Genomic DNA, 27,259 nt, shown 5'->3' on the forward strand with positions numbered 1-27,259 from the left:
TGAAAAAGTGAAGTTGAAATTGAAGAGTTGAAATTAAATGTGAAGTGGAAATTTAAATTGAAGCAAAAACACTAACTCGAACAAATAAGACCAAATTGAACTTGGAGCGCGGATATCTCGGAAACTATGCAAGATAGCGAAAAACTGAATCGATCAATCTTGTGACACGTTTTGTCAGCTTTAATTTTGTATAGAATGATTTTGATTTGACCTTCTACGCCCCCCCCCCCCGGTCACATTCTAGGAGTAGGGACTTGTAATATGTTTACCTACTAACTAGTCCAAACAAAGACCCAAAGTTAAAAATTGTGTTCCTTCCATTTCCGTCTACAACTTTTCGTTGACTGGACTACAAGCTGTCTATTAAGAAACAAATTCAGCTGGGAAAACGTGCTACGGAGGGTTAATTATGACGAGTTCTCATTACATAAGCACCGGCACATTTAGCAGACTAGAAACAAGCTCTTTGTTCGATAGCTCTCCCGCAATAACAATCGTAATTGCAGACAGTATTCCGTTCTAATTGAAACGTCAAAATGCTAGCCGAAGGGCTCTTATATCCCTTATCTCATATAGCTAATTCCTCTTTGTGCAACTGGTGAATAGATTATTCTATTTGACGTATGAAATGAGCAAGGTTCGGGACAGTACGATCGGCAATCTGATTGAAATTAGTTTAATAATCGTCTTACGTCACGATCGTGTTCCGTTTCTGAGGTGTGTCCGCTCAGAGGTGCAGTCTGCTCGAGTTCCTGACCCAGATCTGTCATTGCATCTTTCAGGTCGTAACTGCCCGAGCTACTGCTGCTGCTGGACCTCGCCGGTGACGGTGGCACCTCCAATCCAAACGGAATTTCCGTTTCCTCCAGTATCGGCGGCGGACTGCACGGTTCTTCAACGACAGCCTGACGCGGAATACCAAAGAATTTAATTTTCCACCGAACACGCAAAAACCTTCCCTCCCGAATGTGCTTCAAGAAATCAATATTTCAGCCGCTTATTTTGAAAGTGGCCCAAGTCCATTTCTTAATTGTTTTTCTTTTCTTTGTTGACTGTAGTAACGTGTACAACTTATAAAGTTAGCTGTCATAAATAACATTTTGCGGTTTAGTATACTCAGAGTACAGTAAAGTCGCGATATTTTTCCAATGGCCTGCGCTTTGCACGGAGAAATGTCGTGTAGGGACACTATTGTTTTATGACTGACGAGAGTACAAACGAAGCCGAACGTAGGAAAGGACAGCATGTAAATACGGATCGCGCGGCCGAAGCGTATCGGTGTGAACCACTACTAATCCAATTACAAAACTTCTTTATTTCTCATTATTTTTTTATGGGACTTTTATCAACTTATTTATTTCTGCCATTTTTCTGATGAAAGTCACACTAAACGCGCTATAATTTCAACTGTATTTAATTGTTTAATCGACGATGAAAGCTTCGAACGCAACGAAGAACAGCGTACGGGAAATTCTTTGAACTGTGCCGGCGACGACGACTGTCCGCGTCTCTTTCTTTCCATACGCTGTCCTCCGTTGCGCCCAAAACTAACATTGTCAATAAAACCACAAAATATAGTTGAAATTATATCGTGTTTGGTGTAATTCTAATAAAAACAAATGCCACAAACAAGTTGCTGAAAGTTCCATATAAAAATAATGAAAAATAAAGAAGTTTTGTAATTCGATTGGTAGTTGTTTACACCGATATATCCGAGCCGAGATCAATCATCACCAGAATAGGAGAAATTCAATGTCTCAGGCATGATGTTTTATTTGTTATTTACTTCAGTGATATGTAGATCGTGAAATTGATAAAACAATCATTGAATGTGGTTCCAGAAATCAATATTTAACAGTAATGTTTGAAAAATTCATTTGGAAGCTACTTTTCATATTGTCATTCGATTAGAATCAGTGTGTGGAAATTGAATAGGTTCTCTAGTTGGTCACTGTAATTTACGTCCAATGGATACAAACATTTTGGGACGGTGGCAACTAACAATAAGTAAATATGTATGTACGTATGTATCTCTATCAGAACAAAAGTTAGTGCACAGCTGTAACTTAGTTATTGTCTGACCCTTGTGTGTAATTGCATTGCCTTCAGTTTGCCGAATTAGAAAATCCAATTTAATCGTTACACGATACGGCAAATAAACCGTGTTTGCAATCGGCACCAGAGATTCGGAATAAATGAGAATATAACGTACTAGCTCAGGCAGAAAACATTCGATTGAAATCATGACGAAATATGATCGTCCAAATTATTACCTGAGCGTTCATAAAAAACGGAAAATAGTATTATGTACAGTGACTCCCATTAATATTTGGACACTTAAAAAGACGATAACTTTTGTAAAATTGGACCGTACGACTTCAATTTCTATGAAAAGTTAGAACAATTAGTTTAGTAGAGGATGTGAAAGAAAGTCTGTTGAATAATTGCATTTGATCGAAATTGCAGAGAAAATAGTAAAAGCTGTATTGTACAACTTTCGAATGTGGGACTATATTGAAAGTTTAAAGAATGCTTGCCAACATAAAAACATACATAGCATCCCACATAAAAGATTAAACTTCACCTTCATTTCTAAGAAATAGTGCAAAGACGAAAAACGATAGACGTCAGTACGTTGCTTGCAAAACAACAGTATTACATGTTTTCCTTCATCACTTTCTAACATTTATTAATTGCAAGAAAAAGCTTCCCTTGGTACAGCACAATTACTGGAAATCCTATTATAGTATTATCTCCGTAACTGTTGCGAAGGTCTCTACCGTAACTGTCAAAATTGTATCCCTACCACTGGGGGGATCCCCCATGGAACCAGTCAAGCGGTAGACATGTTCGACGACCGAGCCAACAAGGGGCCAGGTATTGGTGAGACTCGCATTTATGCACGCGAAGCAACAGATTGCAACTTTTCTGATTTTTTATTTTGTTTACGCAACTTTTACCATCACATTCGTTTCATTTTTCTATGTAAATTGATACCAAACACGATATAATTACGATAGGAATTACTCGTGTAATTAACGATTGAAGTTGCGGTGCGACAGTTACGGAGATACTACTGTAACAGCACGCGAATTTTTCAAATTCGATTTACTGATAAATCAAGCGTCACATAAAAGACCTTTATTCTTTCTTTTCGACTCACTTTTGCCTGTAGAATTACTTGATTAAAGTCTCGGGCGTGAGAAAGGGCGGTGAATGGAAAACAAAGAGAGGCAGGGAGTCGAAGCGTCGAACCATAGTCCTTCTTTCTTTTTCAAACACTACTCTTCCTACTAAGGCCTACTAATCCGCGGTGATGGGTACGCAGTAATTGGTACACGGCTCTTTTTCGTCCAATATAATACGTACAAAATGTTATCGATTTTATTTTTTAATTTTTTCTGCTGTTGTATTAGGTTTTAAAAATAATGTTAATGTATCTATCCACATTTTTAGCCTTTCTTTCCATCATATATTATAGTATTTCGAATACTAATCTACATTAATGGGTACACAATAGTTGCTACACGGCTCTTTTTCGTCCAATGTAATACGTACAAAATGTTATCGATTATGTTTTTTTATTTTTTCTGCTGTTGTATTAAGTTTTAAAAATGAGGTTAATGTATCTGTCCATATTTTCAGCCTTTCTTTCTATCATATATTATGGTGCTGTATTAGGTTTTGAGGGCCACCAATTTCTTTTTCTGTTCAGAATGCTTACATATATTATTATTGCATGATAAATTAGGAATAATATTAAAATAAATTACGCTCGAAGTACGATACCGTGGTAATTGGTACAGTTACCCTAGCATGATATCGTTACTCTGTGCATGTTTTGCGATGCTGTGCTCGCAACGCTACTCGCAACGTTCTATTTATTAATCGTGAAGGGACACATGATAAACACAACCGTACCGCGTCAATACTTTCCTTGGGGGATGATACAAGTTTCACTAGACGGCTCTGGTTCTTTATTTGTAGAAATGTCTTTATTTACACGCGCGTATTTGATATTCAACGAACAGTTCGTATTGGGTACTTACGCGGGCTATAAATATCGCGGATTGTTCGCCGTGTATAAATATCAATACTTTGTAGAGTGAAACGTCTATTTCTGTCTTCATTGCCTTTGAAATCAGACAGCTGCGTTCAAGTAGAGTTTCAATGGAGACAGAGACGAACGAATTGTTTTAAAATGCAGTTCATAATTAATTACGAAACTCCGACCGGATAAAACTTCTATTATTAGCAACATCGAAATAAAAAACGTTATTGGCTTGCCGTATTTTAACGAGTCAGACTTGTCATTAAGATTTTAACGAAGTCTGACAAATATGAATGTTACGCGTTTCTTTTCAGATTAATTAAAATTTGATTCGATTGTAATTAATAGACTGCGGCTATTTATGCAATTTACAATTTTTGCAGGGGAATTTTGAGAACGTGGTATCACGTGAAATCTTGTTTTCAATGGTAGTAGTTTTTGCAGATCCGAAATAAATAAAAACCGTACTAAATTCTGTGGCATTTTATTCTCGAGCATCTTTCGAACATTTTTAGAAGCCATAAATGCATAAAGATACGCAGTCTAGTAATTAATATTTCAGCATTAAAGTAAATGTTGCCATACAAAAAATATAAATTTTCTTTTCGCTTATACGACATTTTTGTGGATAAAGACGTTGTAATCACTGTAAACTGTAAAGAAAATGATAAGGCAACGGGTTAACATCTTGAGTGGGTCAGTTTTACTGGTTTCTGTTTGCCATACAAAAAATATAAATTTTTTTTCGCTTCTACGACATTTTTGTGGATAAAGACGTTGTAATCACTTTAAACTGTAAACAAATGATAAGGCAAGGGGTTAATATCTTGAGTGTGTCAGTTTTACTGGCTTCTTGCATCAAAATTGATACAGTTATAGATAATTCCTGATTTTTATGTTTCTACATTATTTATTATGTCGAATCAGTCAATTTTGAATAGCGAAGTCACATGGGATAAAAATATTATTTCTTTACAAATGTTACTTTTAGCGCGTACATTTAGTTCGCGCTGGAAAATGATGTACAGGATGTCTTCCCCGATTTTGACATGTTTATTCATTCGCTATTGTTACTCGTAGCTAGGGATTGGATCAAGTACCTCGCAAACAGGTTCGAACCTTGATTGATGGAATTCGAACTCTCTACATATAAGTACTTCGAAAAAAAATATTACTCCCAAGTATACTCGAACCTTTGCCAGACAGTTTCGAACTCTTTACAAGTACTGTGGTAAACGTAAATAATACTTGCAAGTATACTCGAATCTTGGTCGAACAGTTTCGAAACTTTCGAAATTTTTATTAATATCGTTACGAATTTCCGTATTCTTGTACGCTCCGTGGCAACATAAGGCTGTTCCGGCGCGGTGTCTGTTTACTTTTTTTTGTAAACACGCTGTGGAGATGAGAGAGAAAACGGGGTCTGATAATTTTACATGCTTCTACCGATGATTGTAGTTTGGAATGTACTTTGCGACAAAAACTCTCTGATATATTATATCGAACATTATCTAGGTGATGTCGAGAACAATCATTTGTATATGTTAACTGCATTATTGGATCCACGATTCAAAACATTAGCTTTTTCTAAAGATGAATCTATCCCTCGAGCACGGGATGCCTTGGCTGATATAGCCACTAATTATATTAATAATGATAATTCATCTACAACATGTGATAGTTCACAGACGCAGACGTCCGAAAATCGGCACAATAGCGAATTATCAATTTGGTCATCCTTTGACAATGAAATAGCAATTACAAATAATACGATACCTATCTGATCGTCTGCTGTGTTAGAAGTGGAAAATTATCTAAAATCACAATATTTAGAACGCAAAGAAGACCCGTTATTATTTTGGCGTGAAAATTCAATCAAGTACCCCATTCTATCAAAAATTGCACGAGACTATCCTTCGTATAATGGCCACTTCTGTACCTTCAGAAAGAGTTTTTTCAAAAGCAGGAAATATCATGGATAAAAAATGAAATAGGATAAAACCAAGTATTGTAAATGAAATATTATTCTTAAATAGTTACGAATTTAATAAAGAAAGTGCTTAATACCTACTATGCAGTTTTGATTTCCAAGATTCGAGTACTACTTGTGAAAGTTTCGATTACTTTCAACATCGAAGTACTTATAAGCATCTTTTCGAAACTTGGAAGTACTCATTCCGAGGTTCGATAACTACTTGTATACAATGAATACTTTTCAAGTATAATCATTGAAACTTTTATTGCTTTTAAGTAGTAATCGAAACCCATGAAATGGAACTTGGTTATTGAACTTGACTCGGATTCGTGAGTACATATTGAACTTGATCGCATCCCTACTCGTAGCAACAAATGTTTGAATGGGATCGAGTGCGGCGTATTTAGGTGTTATTAGCTTTTTTGTGAGTGTCGAGGGTCAACTTCGTTTCTTTTTTTAATGGAACGATGTATTTTTTAATACCTCAATGGATGCAGCTTGACATTTGTTATAAACAAGTATTATCCTACTTGTGTCGAAAAGTTAACAGTTTAGGAATTCTTTCAATTTCAATATTTTAGGAAATATTTCTAGTTGACCTTCGTATGACCGTTAACGCGTTCACTCATGAAAAAACTAATGTGCTCCACTCGATACCATTCAAAATCAATAAATTTATTTAAATAAAAGTGGCATTTGTTTAATGTTACTGTTCAGAATCGGACATTTCGTATGCAACAACCTGGTGTGTATACAAATTTTTCGAATCTAGCTTGCAAAAGCTGTTGTTGGGCTTATAATTTACCTAAAGCATTAATTTTCTTGCGTGATTCAATTATTTAATTCAGAAACGATATTCTATAATGGTATTAAGAACCTGGAAAACAGATGTGAATAAATTCCACTCAATAGATACGACTTCAAGAGAAATCCAAGTAGGCACACTATCTTTTGGAAATAATTTTACTGTTTGTAGAATTGCAACTTTACGATTCGGTGTACTATAGTAACAGCTGTAGTTCAATTAGCAGCAGTAGCTCAATATATTTCGAACCTTGCAAAATTATCCGTCTGGAAGAACGTCAAATGTTTTGCACAAAATAGAAATTTACACAAAAAATAGAAGAAACATATACGAAGAATAAATAGGCTGAGATTAGGATACACAAATGTTACACACTGACACCTTATAACACAATAGGCACCGAAACTTTACGACCGTTGTAACATTAATATTAGCATAGAACATACACGTGGCTACTGTCTCAAATACAGGTAGATGCAAGAAGAAAAATATCCAATTATTGCTAAACAATAAAACACAGTGTTAAAACACTCTTCTGGGTAAAGAAATAGATATTTCACATCAAATATAGAAACATTTATACTCAATTATATTGACCCACAGATACAAATACCATAAATATCATGCATATGTAAACTCTCTTATAAACACACGGTATACATAAATTATAGTCACTTTTATACTATTAAATTAACACCGTGGATGTTATTACACATTGTATGTGTTATATGGATGACACTGTGTATAATAAAAAAAATATATGTACAGGTGTTGCAGTCGAAATTCACCCTTCTGCAAATCAATTTCAATCTTTTACAAATAAAGTATTTTTAAATGAGTTTTTGTAAAAAAAAACAAATCTAATGTAAATTAATTGTTAAGAAATTCAGAATTTTATTTATTGCAAAGATGTACATGTAAATTAATAGTAATACGTAAATTAATTGTTAGGAAATTCAGAGTTTTATTTATTGCAAAGATGTACATCAAATACTTATTTAAAAGTAGTTATCAATTCATTAACTGGGTAAACTTTACTTTACCGGACTCAAAATTTGTACCTTTCTCCTAGAAATTATGATGTAATTGGTATGTAATCCAGTAGATTTGTACCCGGAGCGGCTGCAGATCGAAGTTTCGATCCTGTAGGATCAATGGTTCAGGAGTTATGCTTGTTTAAAGTTGAGCAATCTTCAGCGTTTTCGACAGGTAAGGGCGCCGCCATATTGGTTTGTAGAGTCGATAGGTGGTGGTTGGTTGGCGATCAGATCGGGGGGAGGGGCGGCAAGGTAAGTGACTCGTGGTCGTCACTACAAACCAATATGGCGGCGCCCTTACCTGTCAAAAACACTGCAGATTGCTCAACTTTCAGCATGCAATACTCCTGAACCATTGATCCTACAGGATCGAAACTTCGATCTGCAGCCGCCCCGGGTACAAATCTACTGGATTGCATACCAAATACATCATAATTTATACGAGAAAGGCATTAATTTTGAGTCCGACAATGTAAAGAGCAGCACATTACCTTTATAATGTATGAAAACTGTGTGTAGATATGTATACATATAGATTTTGCACTCGACATTCACCCTTTTGCAAGTGAAATTCAACGTTATGCAAATCAATTGAAAATTAATTATTTATTTATTTAGATGAAATTACATATTTATTTAGTCACACACGTGGATAGTGTCGTTAACTGCGAGGGAAACATAAGACTCGATACTCGATACGATTCATACAGTACAAAGTTAATGAATTGGTAATTACTTTGAACACCCACCACACTTTTATTTGAAATTTGCTTCAAGGTGCAGTTCCCTGACTGCTACTTATTTTAAACAATTTTGTTTACCAATTATATTAAATATTACTCAAACTTTGTTGTAATTTATATTAGTGGAACTTATATTTGTTTTTAACTAAAACATACAACACTACAAGATCGAACGATTTTGACGATTTCGATCCTGTAAAAGATAAGGCAATTAAATAAATAAAGGAGGAACCAAATACATATAATAATCCGTTTTATTTACGTTTCTCTTTCTCTTTTAAATAAATAAAGGTAGAACCAAATAACATATAAAAAGCCGTTTTATTTAGATTCCTCAATGGAGCGCAAAGGATTAAAACTAAAAATTTCTGTAAAAATAGCCCTTAGCTAAAAATTGCTGTACCATTATCCGAAATTATTTACATTATTAAATACACTCCTTAAAAGAATTAAGGAATCACTTGTGCGGACCCGAAAAATTGGTCCCACTTTACGTGATCATTACTCCGTCAAAAATTATCGACATCGTTAAACAATTGTTTGAAAGCCTGAAACATCAAATTGTTGCTATGTTGGTTTTTTACAAAGTTGTGCAACTTTGGAACATCACATGGGGAGCAACACATTTTTTTGATAAATCGCGTTAAAACCATTTGGAAGGGATATCTTTCCTGTGTAAATTGTGTGGTTGTTGAATATTGTGCGATTTTTTTTATTCGAGTTATTCAACATTGAAGTGAATATGGGCTTTTTAACTTTAACTGGCTTCAGAAAGCGAAAAAATTATCGTAGGAGCTTGTGCAAAAAAGCAATAGAAGGAGCGTTTCTTTCTCTTCAAGGCTGTCCTTTTGTTTTTTCAATTTCATTAGCATTTCGATATACCAGGTGTTTCTAAAAATATGCTTAAGAAATGCACAATTTCCATTTCTCCTTTAACTCGCTATATCTCGGCGAGAAATGATCGTAATACCATGAACAGAACGTCAGATTAAAGCAGAAATTCTACCGATTCGATTCAGTACCCCATGAACTCACTGCGACAATTTTTTATCTATGGCAGCTGTGTTTGAAGTTAGTTCTTCGCAGAAATTAGCGCGCCACGTACAGCGGCTGCCTGACATCTCTGAATACGCTACCACCGCGCCACACAGTGAGAACTTTCGACCAAACTCAATTCAAAATAAAAGAACTTTCGATAGAAATGAGGTAGAGCAATGAAATTTTTTAAAATGAAGCTGAAACTTTGCAGAATATAGGAAAAATAGGGAGATTATGGTACGGACGTTTTTTAACGTTGAGAAAATTCGTTAAACATGTAGAATTTCAAGAAAATGTGGTTTCTCCAGTACCACGCGCGGAAAATTTTTTTTTTAACATGCTATATATCATTTTCCGTAGATTTTTTCACGCTGATTTCAAATCTGGTCTCAAAATTTGTCTGCGACCTCAGGATTTTGCAAGAAATCGATTTCTTTGATTTTGAATCGAGTTTGGTCCAAATCTTCTACTGTGGGCCGGCGCGGCACTAACTTTAAACTTTAAACACAGCTGCCATAGGTAAAAAATTGTCGCAGAGAGTTCATGGGTACTCAATCGAGAATCGGCAGAATCTCTGCTTCAATCTGACGTTCGGATCATGGTATTACGATCATTTCTCGCCGAGATATAGCGAGTTAAAGGAAAAAATTAAAATTGTGCATTTTTTAAGCATATTTTTAGAAGCACCTGGTATATCGAAATGTTAATGAAATTGAAAAAGCAAAAGGAGTGCCCTGAAGAGAAAGAAACGCTCTTTCTATTGCTTTTTTGCACAAGATTCTACGATAATTTTTTCGCTTCCTGGAGCCAGTTAAAGTTAGAAAGCCCATATTTACTTCAATGTTGAATAACTCGAATAAAAAAAATTGCACAATATTCAACAACCACACAATTTACACAGGAAAGATAGCCCATCCAAATGATATTAACGCGATTTATCAAAAAAAATTTGTTGCTCCCCGTGTGATGTTCCAAAGTTGCACCAAATTTTTGTTAACCGTCAATGTTGTCTTCATCTCGCTATAACTTTGTACAAAACCAACATAGCAACCATTTGAATCAGAGCATCTGAAACTAGAAGTTTCAGGCTTTCAAACAATTGTTTAACGATATCGATACGGCAATTTTTGACGGAGTTATGATCACGTAAAGTGGGACCAATTTTTCGGGTCCGCACAAGTGTTCCCTTAATTCTTTTGAGGAGTGTATATCAGTATCTGATCACTTACTAAACATTTAGGTATTGTATGAGATATCATACCAATTTCATATTCATGAAATTTCAAAAAAAATCATGGGAAATGGATATATTCTATCTAGGAAGAAATGTTTAATTTTCCAGTTACAAAAAAATGTTCACTGGCGTATGAAAAATTTTGGAATCGTGCTGAGCATCGGTGGTATTGGCATACAGTTAAATGGTGTAGAAAACGGAATTAGTTCCGAAGAAAACTTTGCCAGAACCGTTGAGTTGTGCGCACAGTGACCGGGTGACAGGGTGGGAGAGAAAAGAAAGTGAAGTAGAAACTTGAGTTTTTGAGTACAAGCTGAATTGTCACAAAAAAGGTCCTCAGGACAACGACGAATACGTCGAGTCCGCGGAGGGCGGAAAAAGAAGAGAGAGTGATGGCCGAGTCATTAGAAAAGAGCCTGGGGCCTACGAGCACCCTAATGCTCTCCCAGGTCATTTAATAGTGTTTTTTACAATTGAAATAATGAGCTACACTCGAAAAATGTCGGAATATGCAGAAACGATTCAAGCTCGTACATATAAAATCGTGTTGAACCCTTTGTACTCTGAATTATTTTTCAATTTTTTTTGCCAACTATTTCCCTACTATTTTAAGTGTTTTATTCGTAATTTACTTCAAAGGACAGTTCCTCGACTGCTACTTATTGTAAACAGTTCTGTTCGCTAATTATACGGTAATATATTTGTTTTTAATTAAAGAATAAGACAATTAAATAAGTAAGGGAAGAACCAAATACATATACAAATCCGTTTTATTTTATAACAAAGGAGTTAATTAATTTATTTTATTACAAAGGAGTGCAAAGTGTTTTTCATTATTCGTTTCGCTTGTTATTCACAGAAAATGGAGAGTTCGGAGCTCTTCTAGAAGACCTCGATAAAGCAAAATAAATGTTGAAAACACAGAATGTTCGTGGTTAATGGCAGGAGGCAATACAAACTGTTAACGTTAATGTGGTTGGATTGCACTAATGACTTTGTACTTCACTCAAAATATTCAAGCTGATTTCATTTGAATTTCGTGCGATTTTTATTATGTTAAATGTAATAGCTTGGAACGGAAGTCCGTAGCGTTTACAAATCAATATTCAAAGTTAAAATCATTATATTTATTCATAGGTTTATCGAATAACATGATAAGTCACCTAAAAAATGGCAAAAAGTAATAGAAGAGAATGGAAAATACGTCAATGAACAAATCTATGTATAAATATCCTAATTTCATCTGTGAGTTTTAATTTAAAAACGCTACGAACTTTCGTTCCAACCGAATACAAATGAATTCTTTTCGATATTGAGGTAGAATTAAAGGTTTATAGATTATACAAAAAAGCCTCTGCGAGCTTCTCATCATGATCAAAAATTTTTTATGTAAGTTACTCTCGTTGCATCTGACATATGCCCGAATTAATCAATGTACAGTAAATCGTCTATGAACGCAAAACGGCCGTACACGATATACGCAAAAAAACATCCCCTTCACTGTAGTAATCTGATCTCAGCTCAGGTATATCGGTGTGAACCAGTACTAATGCGACGCGGAGAGTCGCAGTCGTCGGCACAGATGAAAGCCCCGTGCGTCCTCACAATGTAATACCAATATAAAACCTTTTTTATCATTAGTTATTTTTTTATGAAACTGCCACCAATATACAGGGTGAGTCCGGAGAAACAGAACACTTAAATATCTCCGTTACTTTTCGTTGTACAAAAAAACTTCTTAGGACAAAGTTACACTGTTTGAAGGGCCACATGTAACGGTGTAAGGGAAACAATTTTCGAGGTCATTTTTCTATGAGATTTCAAGGTCATCGATATTTTTTTAAATGGAATGAGGTATTTTTTAATACATCAATCGATGCAACTGGACATTCGTTATAAAAAAAATACTAACCTATGTATGTCGAAAAGTTAGTAGTTCACGAGATATTTCAATTTAATTAACTCTAAGACACCATTACTGTCGTACTAAGACACAAGTAAGTAACTAATTGTAAGACAAGTAAGTAAACGCTAACATCAATTTCAATTTCAATTTCAATTTTCCAATTTCAACTTCAATTTCAATTTTTTAATTTCAACTTCACTTTTTCAATTTCAATTCGTTAATTTCAACTTTTCAATTTCAATTTTTTAATTTCAACGTCAATTTTTCAATTTCAATTCGTTAATTTCAACTCTTCAATTTCACCAACGCCGACATCAAATTTTCCATTTCAACTTCAATTCCAATATCAACTCTTCAACTTCAATTTTTCAATTTCAACGTCAATTTCAATATCAACACTTCAACTAGAACTTCAATATTTCAATTTCAATTTCAACTCTTCAATTTACACCAGCTAGTAAACGCTAACGTCTTATTGTTAGTATGACAGTAATGGTGTCTTAGAGTTATTTAAATTGAAATATCTCGTGAACTACTAACTTTTCGACATACATAGGATAGTACTTTTTTATAACGAATGTCCAGTTGCATCGATTGATGTATTAAAAAAGAACCTCATTCCATTTAAAAAAATATCGATGACCTTGAAATGTCATTAAAAAATGACCTTGAAATTTTTTTCGCTTACACCGTTACATGTGGCTCTTCAAACAGTGTAACTTTGTCCTAAGAAGTTTTTTTGTACAACGAAAAGTAACGGAGATATTTAGGTGTTCTGTTTCTTCGGATTCACCTATATTTGTGGCATTTTTCTGATTAAAATAAGACCAAACACGATATCATTTCAACTGTATTTAGTGGTTTAATTGACGATGAACGTTTCGGGCGCAAGGAAGGACAGCGTGTGGGAAAGAAAGAGGCGCGGAGAGTCGCAGTCGCGGTCTCTCTTTACACGCGCTGTCGTTTTCTACATTCGGCTCGGCCTTTGCAGCTCCAAAAATAGTGTCCCCGTCTACGATAAATGCAAACGAATCTCCCCGAGGCTTTTGCGTTTATAGAGGATTTACTATATTCGATGCTTCTTCAGACATCTTTCCAATTTCAATAAACGTGGGTAAATTTTAAGCTGGTAATTTCAATTGGTTGGATAGGTTCGGTATTAATGAAAGGGAAATTATTAAACTGCCTTTTGATACGCCAATCCAACGATTTCCATACGCCTTTCCAACGAAAGGCTATGATGAAAGTGAAGAAAGTGTCAAGACACGGGTCAAGAGTAACCCAGTACTTTCTTGGTAAACGTTAAGGGAGTTTCCAACTCGAATATTCTACAGGGAATTGCAGCAACTCGAGAATCCCTTTTAAACTTCACAGATTTGTACAGCAGCCAAATAAGAGTACCAAGTAATTATTCCTGCTACTTTATAATTCTCCATAATATGAATCCTCTTTTGTACTTTACTGGTATTCATATACATACGTGTTCATAGTAATAAATACAAAAACGTGGTTATAATGGGAACGTAATGTCTTTTTTGCTCCGCGAAAACAGTGTGTAAGAAATTCTGTAACAATACTCAATTTAAATAAAAATGTGCATGTTCTTTGTAACCATTGTGTATCCTTTCGCTTTGTAATTCTCAAGTCAGATGTACAGGGTGTCCCATTTAAATTGACCCACTATCGTCCACTATGTGGACGCATAAAGGTCATATGAAAGTCAATTCCACGACAGAGTACACCTCATACATACGATAAGTACTAGTTCCAGTACTCAGTGTAAAAATCAAAATATCTTTTAAACTAATGATTTTTCGCCATAAGTCAGCGGTTTCCAACCGGGGACGCGCTGGCTATTGCCAGGGAAGGCGCCAAAATTTTTAATAAAAAATTAATGTTCATACCATAATATCTACAAATAAATAAACTTTATACCGTAACGCGATAGTACAAATTCAGTGAAGTAATGTTTATTTTTATTTTTCTTACATTTTTATACATTCATTTAAGCCCTATTAAAAAATTATCCGGAGCTGAAGATTTTAAAAATGACGCCTTTGCAAACGCTCCGTTTCTGTTCGGCGAATCGTATGCAAAACAGTTGCGACAAATTCCGCTTGCTGATAATACAGTCGGAAGAAGAATCAATGATATATCTGAAGATATTTGCGATCAATTAGTTTTTCGGCTGCGTACTTCTACATTCTCCATTCAAGTAGATGAGGCAACTGATATAGCTAAAGATGCCCATTTAATTGCATACGTTCGATATGTTGCGGAAAATAATATATTAGAAGATATACTATTTTGCAAACCCATTCCAGGAAAGACTGCATCCATTGAGATGTTTAATATAATAGACAGATTTTTTGACGAAAACGATATAACGTGGAATAATTGCATTGGACTGTGCACCGACGGAGCTCACTCAATATCCGGACACAAAGCAGGTCTTCAAGCATTGGTCAAAAAGAAAGCACCACATGCTATCTGGACGCACTGTATGCTTCACAGAGCAGCTATAGTGTCAAAACCTATGAGCGAGGAACTGAACAAATTTTTACGAAGGTTATAAAAATTATAAACTACATTAAGAACAGTCCTTTAAGAGCTAGGCTGCTTGCAAAGCTGTGTGTTGATATGGGAGGGTGTTTCAGCTCAAAGAAGAAATAGCAACCTTTCTCGAAGAAAACCACCATGGAGAGGCACATTTGTGGACGAACGATAATTTTATTGTTAAACTTGCCTATTTGCTTGAAATTTTTGGAAAATTGAGCGGTTTAAATAAATCAATGCAGGGATCACAAATGCATCCCCTTGTTCAAAAATAGAAAGTAAAAGCTTTCATTAAAAAGCTGGAGTTATGGAAATTAAATTTACAAAAGAATGAGTTGGAAATGTTTTCACTTTCAAAAGATTTCTGGGACACAGCCAATATTGAAGCGAGCAAAAATCTTTTTATCGAACACTTGGATGGTTCAGTGCTGCATTTTTCAAATTATTTCAAAAACCTTGATTTCTCAAAGGTTTTGTGGATACAGGATCCATTTATCGACAATCAAGAAGACGAATTTGCGCTAACAACCATCGAAAAGGAAAAATTGATAGAATTATCATGAGACAGCTCACTGAAACAAAACTTTCGAAATGAAACCATAATTCAATTTTGGGTGAATCTTAGTGGAGAGTATGAATCTTTGTATGTACCGTTTGTAACGTCTTATTTATGCGAAACGAGCTTTTCGGCACTGGCTGCAATGAAAACCAAATATCGAACCAGGTTAACAGTCGAAAAAGAGTTACGAGTGGCACTCTCCACATTGCCCCCAAGATTTGATAAATTTTGTGCCAATAAACAACAACAACACTCACATTAAATTTTGATGCATTAGATGTAGTTTATAAATAGTAATTAATATAAAAATAAATATGCATGTTCCTATTGTTATAGCAAAACCTTGTTATTATTCTGTTAATTGTAGTTTTCAGTATTTTAAAACGTGTCTATATTATTATATCGATTAGAAGATAGGGAGGCGCGGAAAAAGAATTTTTTTTAGGGAGGCATAGTAGCATAAAGGTTGGAAACCGCTGCCATAAGTGATTTAATATAAGGTGTCCCAAAGAAATTTTCGATTCGATTGGCTCACTGCGTGAACGCAACGAAACTCGGGCCTGGAAACAGTTGTGATATCGGTTTCGGTCCTTGAACACGAAGGACCGATATTCTAAATAACTGTTATGAAGAACCGAAATTTTGGTTAATATCGGTTTCGATTACGGCTCTTCATATATCGGATATCGGTCCTCATTTCGATTCTACGACCGTTATTTTTTCGGTCTTATATCGGTCCTCATATCGGTTCTAAATTCTAAGTTTCAAGTTGTAGCAACCAGGGCTTGAAAACTTGAAACAGATCCGAAAATAACTACTAAATTTAAAAACTGTTACACTAACGAGCATAAATGATTCAACACACTTTAAATCAGAATAACTTTTTTATGAATGGACCAAACGACTTCAATTTCTCTGTAAGGCTAGAAGAATTAGTTTAGTAAATGACGTCTAAAAAATATTTTGAAAAAATTTATTTGATCGGAATTGTGAAAAACAATAGTAAAAATTGATTTTTACTACTTTTTTAGCTAGGCCAATAACAAAAATTTAAAAGATGTGTTTAATGTAACACCACACTCGCCGAATCAATGTCTATTTCAGGATCCTCCTTCGTCGGAGGATTCATACCTCGCGACGTAGTACGCTCTGCTCTAATCATAGTCTTTCTTATTCTGTATTCTCGCGCCTTATTCTATACTCTCGCTCATTTGGCAAATCGAATAAAACCTAGCGTTAATAAAGTGATTTGTTACATTCAAACGAACCATTCCACTCCCGCGAGTTTCTTCGTTATTCTATCCTTCACGTTCTCTTTCCTCGCGCGCTCAAATCTGGGCGATCCCGGCACCCCGGCATTTCCGACCAACAGTCGAAGTCGAAACATGCATTTTTTCAAAATATTTTTTAGAAGTCATTTACTGAACTAATTCTTCTAGCTTTACAGAAAAGTTGAAGTCGTTTGGTCCATTCATAAAAAGTTATTCTGATTTAAAGTGTGTTGAATCACATAGTTATGCTCCTTAGTGTATATTTCGGTCATAATTGAAAGTTTTTTTTAATATAACAATAGATACGAGTACCACATATTTTTCGCTATTTTTACATTTACTTTTTTATTGCAATTTTAATTTTCTAATCTAATTTTTATTCTAATTTTAATATCATACAAAATCGCATAAAATTCAGGTTTCACTTGGGAAATATCTCTTGGAAGTTCATTCCAAATCTAGGTGTTCGCAGCAGATAAATATTGATAACAGAAGGGTATTCCCCTCAGACTTACAAAGAATGAAAGATATTTTTCTTTTCCAAATTCAATTTGAATTGCCACTATACATGACTAAGCATAGAATTTAAAGTCATTCAAGAAAGATTCCTTGTCCTCGGAATCAGAAGATGATTCAGAATGCTTGATCTGCAATTAATCTTACATAGTCCAGTCAATGAATGTTCGTAAGGGGGGTGTAGAGGGAAATGGAAGGAACACAATTTTTAATTTTCGGACATTGTTTGGACTATTTAGGAAGTAAACATACTAAAAGTCCCTACTGCTACAAGGTGAGCGATGTACAGGGAGGCACGTAGAAGGTCCCCTTTTCGGTTTTCCGCTTATATCTCGAAAACTATGCGTCCTAGCGATAAGACCATTCTATACAAAATTAAAGCTGACAAAATGTGCCACAAGATTTTCGCTATATCGCATAGTTACCGAGATAACCGCGCTCAAAGTTCATTAATTGTGAAAAAGAAATTTTTGCCTCACGTTTTTTACCTTATTTGACTAGCTAACTTGTCAGCACAATTAGTGAACTTTGAGCGCGGATATCTCGGAAACTACGCGAGATAGCGAAAAACTGAATGGAATCAATCTTATGGCATATTTTGTCAACTTTAATTTTGCATGGAATGGGCTTGTCGCTAGGACACATAATTTCCAAGATATAAGCGGAAACCCGAAAAGGGAGACCTTCTACGTGCATTTGAAGTTGAAATTGAGAAATTGATGTTGAAACTAAAAAATTGATGTTAAAACTGAAAAATGGGAGTGGAAACTGAAAAAGTGAAGTTGAAATTAGAGTGTTGAAATTGAAGAGTTGAAATAGAAATTGAAGTCGAAGATGAAATAGAAGAGTTGAAATGGAAATTGAAGACGAAGTTGAAATTGAAAAATTGATATTGACAATGAAAAATTGAAGTTGAAGTGAAGTTGAAATTGAAAAATTAAAGTTGAATCTGAGAAATTGATGTTGAAACTGAGAAATGGGAGTGGAAACTGAAAAAGTGAAGTTGAAATTGAAATGTTGAAATTGAAGAGCTGAAATTGAAAGAGAAGTTGAAATTGAAATTGAAGCAAAAACACTAACTCGAACAAATAATACCAAAGTGAACTTTGAGCGCAGATATTTCGGGAACTATGCGAGATAGCGAAAAGCTGAATCGAATTAATCTTGCGGTACATTTTGTCAGCTTTAATTTTGTATAGAATGGTCTTATTGCTAGGACACATAGTTTCCGAAAACCGAGAAAGGGGACCTTCTATGTGCCCCCCCCCCCCGCACCCCGCTCACCTCCTAGAAGTGGGGACTTTTAGTACGTTTACCTCCTTACTAGTCCAAACAAAGACCCAAAGTTAAAAATTGTGTTCCTACCATTTCCCTCTACAACTTTTCGTTGACTGGACTATACACTGACAGCGTTCGTGGTCAAAACTGAGTGCAGTGCACACGTTGCAGCAAATGGGCTCACGAAAAATGCATCAGATGTGTGTATTAACTGTGACTCGGATGATGATTGGTAAGCCTAAGGCTGAATTTTGCCTACAAATCATCATCTGATTCTTTACAGTAGATATGTATGAACAAATAAAAATTTAAGTATCGTTAATACTATTGTCTTTCCTTAAACACTTAAAAGTAACTGTTAAGTCAACTGACCCATCAGATATGTCAACTAACCCCACAACCGGGGGTTGTCGACTTGTTACTCTCACTAATCTAATTAAGACTACAACTAGGTTCAATCAAAGTGATTTTCAAAATTAACCCGACGTTAGTTATGTGGGGTCTCACAGACCCCAGATATTTTAGATTTATTGTAACATTGTAAAGATGTTTCATTAGTTAAGTATTTTTGAATAATAAAAATTTAATTTCGTGGATCTGCGTTTTTACTCTGATAAATTGCAAGCCTCTTAAGCAATACCTAATCTTATAACTATGAAAGAGGTATTTATATTTCTATAATACAATATATAATTTCGGTGGGTCTGTGAGACCCCACCTTACCACTTACGATACATTTTCCCACCTTACCAACGCCGGGTTAAATCTGTATACCCAAGTCGATGTGCAAACTTTTGGTGTACAACAAATCAGCAAAATGCTAATGGTCCATCGGTAAAAATTAAATATGTTCAAAGTTAGTCAACTAGCTCCAGTCTCCCCTAATACTTGTTTGCCCGGGTGTCCGAGTCTCTCACACTGAACAGCACCAGTAACAATACATCGGAAAAGAGACACACACACACACAGATAGGATAGAGTAGACTCACCTCGCTGCGAGCCAAGCTGTAAATGGAACTTGCACTCTCGAAGGAACTTCCTTCGGCGGCTGTGGCTGTCGCCGAGGCGGACGCAGCGGCGCTGGACGTCTGCGGTGGCCTCGACCAGGAACTGGTCGTTGCCGAAGTGCCGGTTGTGGTCCCAGTCTCGGTGGAGGTGTTGGCAGTGACGTAGTCCTCGGAGGTCTCGGACAGGTCGGTGTTTGTTCGGCCACCCGAGTCTGTCCTCGCGAGGCTCAAACCGAACTCGCTCGACGATTGCGACTGCGGTTGCGACAACGGCGGACCAGGACTCGGTCGACGGAATGCGCTCCTTGGTCTGCCATTGCTCGGAGTGGTGGACGATTCGACGCTGAGAAGTAATTGCCTTTAAAAATCGCTTCAAGCTTTACATCGCGCGTCTCTATCACGGGCCCACTTTCTATGATCTCACTGAACCATGGGTATTTACAGCGCGCTTGATGGGCTTTGTGGCAGGTCCCTATCTCTATCGTGAATATGGAGTTAGGAACAGCTGGGGAACTTTGTGAATTCATTATTATCTTTCTCCATTGTTTTCGCGACGTTCTATTTACGAATTGTTGATAATTTTCCGGACAAACTAACCGTCACACACTGGTCCACTCACCCGATCTAACTGTTCGTTTGGTTAACCCCTTGCCTTACGATTGGTTTCACGGTTTCAGTGATTAGAACCTTTTTGTAGTTCGCATACTTTACTAAAAACTTAAAAAATTTATATCTATTGTATGCTTACATATTCTTCAATAGCTGTACATTAACAAAACCAAAGTAAAATCTTATTTGGGTTTAAAGGAAATTAGTAGCATACATATTTATTAGACGATGTTCAGAATCTTCATCACGAATCAGACACCATGTTGTAAGGGAAGGGGTTAAAAAGCAATTTGACCAAATCGATGTTCATCGAATGTATATTGCTTCTTTAATGTCCATGACACTCGAAAACGATGCAAATAATGAGATTTATTAAAAAATTGTGATTAGAATACGCATTGAAAAATTAACATTTTATGAATCCATTTGTCACCGAAAAAATTACCTCTTTTCTCATTGATACCCTGGAGAATCTATTTAATATTATGTGTCCATTTTCAGTTCGAATGAATAGTATTTATCTATATTCAAAGTATATCTTTTATACTAAGATTTAATATTTATACTTTATTGAAATAACAATGCTCAATAAACTCAAGAGAATCTTCAAAGTTTTCAATCTTTGGCGAAGGATATCTTTCGAGGCCCACAAAGTCCCGCATTTTATTAAAGTGCATTATTTTCAGCGTACTTTTCTCTATGAAATCATGCAAGATTCACACCCCATTGTGCCTCGGTACACAAGTTATTATTGTTTAAACGCGTTAACATTTTATTCAATTCCTTTAAAATATAAGTGTCGAATGTTATGTTTCGCTGTAGATAGGCATTTGTCTGAACATTCTAACATTGTGTCCGTACTTGAGCAGTTTGACTTTTGATTTCATGGAAAGAACATTTAGAGTGAAATGAAGTCTCACGAAGTATTAGAGAATACCATACCAGAAAGTTTTCAACGCGGAAAACTGAAAAATGGAAGTAGAAATTGAAAAAGTGAAGTTGTATGTGAAGCGGAATTTGAAAAATTGGTGTTGGAATTGAAGTTGAAATTGAGAAATTGATGTTGAAACTGAAAAATGGGAGTGGAAACTGAAAAAGTGAAGTTGAAATTGGAGTGTTGAAATTGAAGAGTTGAAATTGAAATTGAAGCAAAAACACTACCTCGAACAAATAATACCACAGTGAACTTTGAGCGTGGATATCTCGGGAACTATGAGAGATAACAAAAAAATTAATCGGATCAATCTTATGGCACATTTAGTCAGCTTTAATTTTGTATAGAATGATCTTATCGCTAGGGCGCATCATTTCCAAGATATAAACAGAAAACCGAAAAAGTGGACCTTCTACGATTATTTGAAGTTGAAATTGAAAAATTGAAGTCGAATTTGAGAAATTGATGTTGAAACTGAATAATTGAAGTTGAAATTGAAAAATTGATGTTGAAATTGAGAAATAGATGCTGAAACTCAAAAATTGAAGTGGACATTGGAAACTTGAAGTTGAAATTGAAAAATTGATATTGACAAAGAAAAATTGAAGTTGAAATTAAAGTTGAAATTGAAACATTAAAGTTGACATTGAAAAATTAAAGTTGAAATTGAAATTGAAGTTGAAAATGATGTTTTGAAATTGAAGATAAAATCGAAAAATTGTGGTTGAGATTGGAAAATTGAAGTTGAACTTGAAAAATTGAAGTTGAAATTGAGAAATTGATGTTGAAACTGAAATATTGAAGTTGGAATTGAAAGGTTGATGTTGGAATTGAAGTTGAAATTGAGAAATTGATGTTGAAACTGAACAATTGAAGTTGGAATTGAAGTTGAAATTGATGTTGAATCTGAAAAATGGAACTAGAAATTGAAAAAGTGAAGTTGTATGTGAAGTGGAGTACCAGAAAGTTTTCAAGGCGGGAAACCGTACCGAACCTCTTCCACACTTTGATATATATCTTATATTAATGTTTTCAGCGCATTGGTTCGATCTGATGCTACTACTTAAGAAATTTTGCAAATTACCACAAAATTTTCAACGTTTTGGTCAATGATTTAGACCATTTTCAAGAAAACTTTTCATATAATTGCGTCTGTAAAAATTATTAAAATTAATATAAAGTGTAATTTATGTTGCGTTTCGCACAAAAACCAAATGTTCTAAGAAAAAACAAACATACTTGCTAAATGAACAAATTATTTTAAACTCTTTACAACTTTATAACACATGTTGATTCCATGCCTGTAATATACGAACCAATACGAACTGAGGACAAACGTTAAAATTTGAAGAGGCTATGAATCAGAAAACATCGGTCGATCCATTGGCCAATCAATATTTGGCGGTAAATATGAACCGTGAAAAATCCAAGCAACATGTTTCCACTTTTTGTATACCATACGAAGTTGTGGTAATTTATTAATTGACATTCAATCTACTTTTGATGTATTTTAAACCTTTAACAGATTTTATTTGTTAGAAAATACTTTATATTAATTTTAATCATTTTTACAGACACAATTACATGAAAATTTTTCTTGAAAATGGTCTAAATAGTTGACCGAAACGTTGAAAATTTTGTGGTAATTTGCAAAATTGCTTAAGTAGTAGCATCAGATCGAACCAGTGCGCTGAAAACATTAATATAAGTTATTAACAAGTTGTCGATCGAGATCAAGGAAACAGTTTGTTAAATATATGTCTGACATTATAATTTCTCTTCTATATCTTTAAATAATAGACAAGTTTTTAAGAAACTAAAGCATTTTGATGATGAAGTTGAACAATTAATGTTGTAAGATGAAGATTGAAGAATAAAGTGATAGACTGCTAATTTTTATGGAAAATAAAAATGTTTTGCATTGATTGTGGAGAGCAAGAATAATATAAAAACTGATTTCATTCCTCAACGACTTTGTTACATTAGAAATAGCATTTTCCAGTCTGTTCTATTACTTTTTGCCATTTTCGAGGTAACTTCTCGTGTTATTGAATAAATACCTCAATTTTATCATCGCTTTGCAACACCAAAACATCGACGACCTTCAAGATCATACATAAAAAATTATTTACTCTGTCAAAAATAAAGAAGATTTTCTGGGGGTCACAATTAAGTGAGACACCCTATAAAATATTTTTAACAAATCATAATTCTATAATAATATTATCAATACTGTACTATTTTAAAAACTTTTTTTGTAAAATGACACACTGCTTCTCCATCTAACACTGTTGCATAATAACGATTGCAATAAAACAATGGCAACCTCGGTGTAACAAAAGTTCCTACAACACGATCTCGCTTTAAAACGTTTGAAGAATTAAAAAAGGTCCAGGAGTAACGTGATATTCCCGCCGAAAGAAATAGAAAATTCTCAAGAGAACTTCAGAAATGCGCTGCCGCGTGTTATAAAATTTATAAAGGTTTCTCGTGCGATGGTGAACAAGCAGGAATAACAGCTTTCTTGAAAAAGCAGAACTCAAAAGTAAGACCACGCTGAAAATTGTTTCAGAACGAGGAACAAGGAAAACGGTCTCGCTTAGCGACGCTTAACAATGACAAAGAAACAAAATAAGCGCAAATGTTTGCACAATCACTGATACTTTTGATTAATATATTTCTTATAGCTATAAAAATGTGTAATTGGACAATTTGAATATTTTTACAAAATATAAAACAGCTTTAACGAGCACGTTGTCCAATATGCGATCAATTAAATATTTTAGCGATGTGAGCATGATGAGTTATTTAATAGTATCACTTAAAGCAAACTGTTTGTTAAATAAAGAAATGTCTTCCTCAAAATTTGTTTGGTATCGAGCAGGGTCTACGACGTAGTAATTAATTTTGTAATAATGGCAACATGTACCAATTGTATTCTTTTTGCAATTGGGTACGAACTCGGCAGGAACTTTTGCAATGATGTGATTAGAAATTGGTGAACATTACTATTATAATTACTATATATCATCTACTTGAGTAGATGATATTCAAAACTGTAGGAAAATTTTGAAAATTGAAGATGCCAATATATGATTTCTCATCTATTACAATTAATAAGGGAGGAAATAGCATTCTACAATATGGTTTCCATTTCTTGCAATCGACGCAAACAATTTTTATTATTTTTCATAAAGATCCGCTGTCTAATAATTACCTTAAATATTTTTTAATTATTATTGTTAATTCCATAAAAAATCCAAAGCGATGCATATGAGCATGGTGAGTCATTTAGTAGTATGTACCACTTAAATTTGCAAACTGTTTGTTATATAAAAAAACGTTTTCCACAAAACTTGTTTAATAGCAAGCAGGCTGTACGATGTAGTAATCAATTTTCTAATAATGACAATACAATTTGATTCGTTTTGCATTTGGGTACGAACTGGGCAGGAACTTTTGCAATGATGTGATTAGAATATGGTGAACATTATTGTATAATCACCTTAAATATTTAAGAAATATTATTATTAATTCCATAAAAAAAGAACAGCGATGCATATGAGCATGGTGAGTCATTTAATAGTACCACTTAATTTTGCAAATTGTTTGTTGTGTAAAAAAATGATTCACTCAAAACTTGTTTGGTATCGAGCAGGATGTACGACGTAGTAATGAATTTTCTAATAATTACAATACACATTGTATTCTTTTTGCATTTGGATATGAACTGGACAGGAACTTTTGCAATGATATGTGCTTAGAGTATGGTGAATATCATTGTGTATAATTACCTTGGCGTTAGCGGTTGGATGGGCATCGCTGGCGCGAGATGTATCCTCGGACTGGATGAACGTGATTCCATTATTTCCTCAACATCGAGCGCCTCGGTGTCCATCGAGGATCGTTGTTGATGTTGCAGAAGCAGGAGATGTCTCCTCCTAGAGGACGGTGTCAGAAGGGCTAACGTATCAGCCTGGAGGACCGTCGCTTGAGACTCGTTCCAAATTCCATCGTCCCTCGTGATATCGTTTGTTAACGAATCGCTCGAAGCGAATGGCGATGTGATCATGCCGGAAAGCGCAGATCCAGGACTGAAAACCATAGGACATAGTGCTTCCGTTTGCTGCAGCATCCTCAACGGTGTCATCTCGTAATCGTCAGGATCCTGTAAGATCCTTCTTGGTGCTGAAACATCATCATAGACACATACAGTAGCTCCTAGTAACATTCGGACAAGCCAGGAGGGACAGGTGTGAGCAAAGTCAACTCCACCGATCTTTCCCATCTACTTCAATCTTACTTCAATCTACATATACTTTATACTTATACTTTATACTTCATTCTACATACTATACTATTTACTTCATTCTATGTATACATATAGTCCAGTCAATGAATGCACATAAGGGGGGTGTAGAGGGAAATGGAAAGAACACAATTTTTAACTTTGGGACTTTGTTTGCACTAGTTAGGAGGTAAACATACTAAAAGTCCTTACTCCTAGGAGGTGAGCGAAGTGCAGGGAGGCACGTAGCAGGTCCCCTTTTTCGGTTTTCTGCTTATATCTCGGAAACTATGTATCCTAGCGATAAGACCATTGCATACAAACTTAAAGCTGACAAAATGTGCCATAAGATTGATTACATTCAATTTTTCGCTATCTCGCATAGTTCCCGAGATATCCGCGCTCAAAGTTCACTTTAGTATTATTTGTTCGAGTTGGTGGTTTTGCTTCAATTTCAATTTCAATTTCAACTTCACTTTCAATTTCAACACTCCAATTTCAACTTCACTTTTTCAGTTTCCACTCCCATTTTTCAGTTTCAACATCAATTTCTCAATTTCAACTACAATTCCAACTTCAATTTTTCAATTTCAACTTCAATTTTTCCAGTTTAACTTCAATTTCTCAATTTCAACCTCAATTTTCCAATTTCAACCACAATTTTTCAATTTTATCTTCAATTTCCAAACTTCATTTTCAACTTCACTTTCAATTTCAACTCTACAATTTCAACACTCCAATTTCAACTTCACTTTTTCAGTTTCCACTCCCATTTTTCAGTTTCAACATCAATTTCTCAATTTCAACTACAATTCCAACTTCAATTTTTCAATTTCAACTTCAATTTTTCCAGTTTAACTTCAATTTTTCAATTTCAACCTCAATTTTCCAATTTCAACCTCAATTTTTCAATTTTACCTTCAATTTCCAAACTTCATTTTCAACTTCACTTTCAATTTCAACTCTACAATTTCAACTTCACTTTTTCAGTTTCCACTCCCATTTTTCAGTTTCAACATCAATTTCTCAATTTCAACTTCAATTCCAACTTCAATTTTTCAGTTTCAACATCAATTTCTCAATTTCAACTTTAATTTTTCAAGTTCAACTTCAATCTTCCAATTTCAACCTCAATTTTCGATTTTATCTTCAATTTCAAAACATCATTTTCAACTTTAATTTTTCAATGTCAACTTCCATTTTTCAATTTCAACTTCAAATGCACGCATAAGGTCCCCCTTGTCGGTTTTCCGCTAATATCTCGGAAATTATGCGTCCTAGCGATAAGACCTTTCTATACAAAACTAAAGCTGACAATATGTCCCATAAGTTTGATTCCATTCAGTTTTTCACTATCTCACATATTTTCCAAGATATCCGCGCTCAAAGTTCACTGATTGTGAAAAAGAAGAGCCTTATTTGACTAGCTAACTCTTCAGCACAATTAGTGAA

The 27,259-nt window shown here is 34.9% G+C and overlaps 1 protein-coding gene across 6 annotated transcripts in view; it reads right to left on the minus strand.

The window, feature by feature from the left end:
• The window catches only part of LOC143211394 (uncharacterized), a 347,400-nt gene that overhangs the window by 114,236 nt on the left and 205,905 nt on the right, over positions 1–27,259 (minus strand). For 4 of the 6 annotated variants that reach the window (XM_076429033.1, XM_076429032.1, XM_076429037.1 and 1 more), the window contains 3 exons: positions 25,314–25,707; positions 19,959–20,334; positions 693–905 (listed from right to left, as the gene is read on the minus strand). In XM_076429033.1, the coding sequence (XP_076285148.1) occupies positions 693–905; positions 19,959–20,334; positions 25,314–25,707 (983 nt within the window). The remainder of the gene's footprint in view (positions 1–692; positions 906–19,958; positions 20,335–25,313; positions 25,708–27,259) is intronic. The other 2 variants (XM_076429034.1, XM_076429035.1) reach the window with 2 other exon arrangements.

This window comes from Lasioglossum baleicum, chromosome 8 (assembly GCF_051020765.1).
Source record: "Lasioglossum baleicum chromosome 8, iyLasBale1, whole genome shotgun sequence".
Taxonomy (NCBI): Eukaryota; Metazoa; Arthropoda; class Insecta; order Hymenoptera; family Halictidae; genus Lasioglossum; species Lasioglossum baleicum.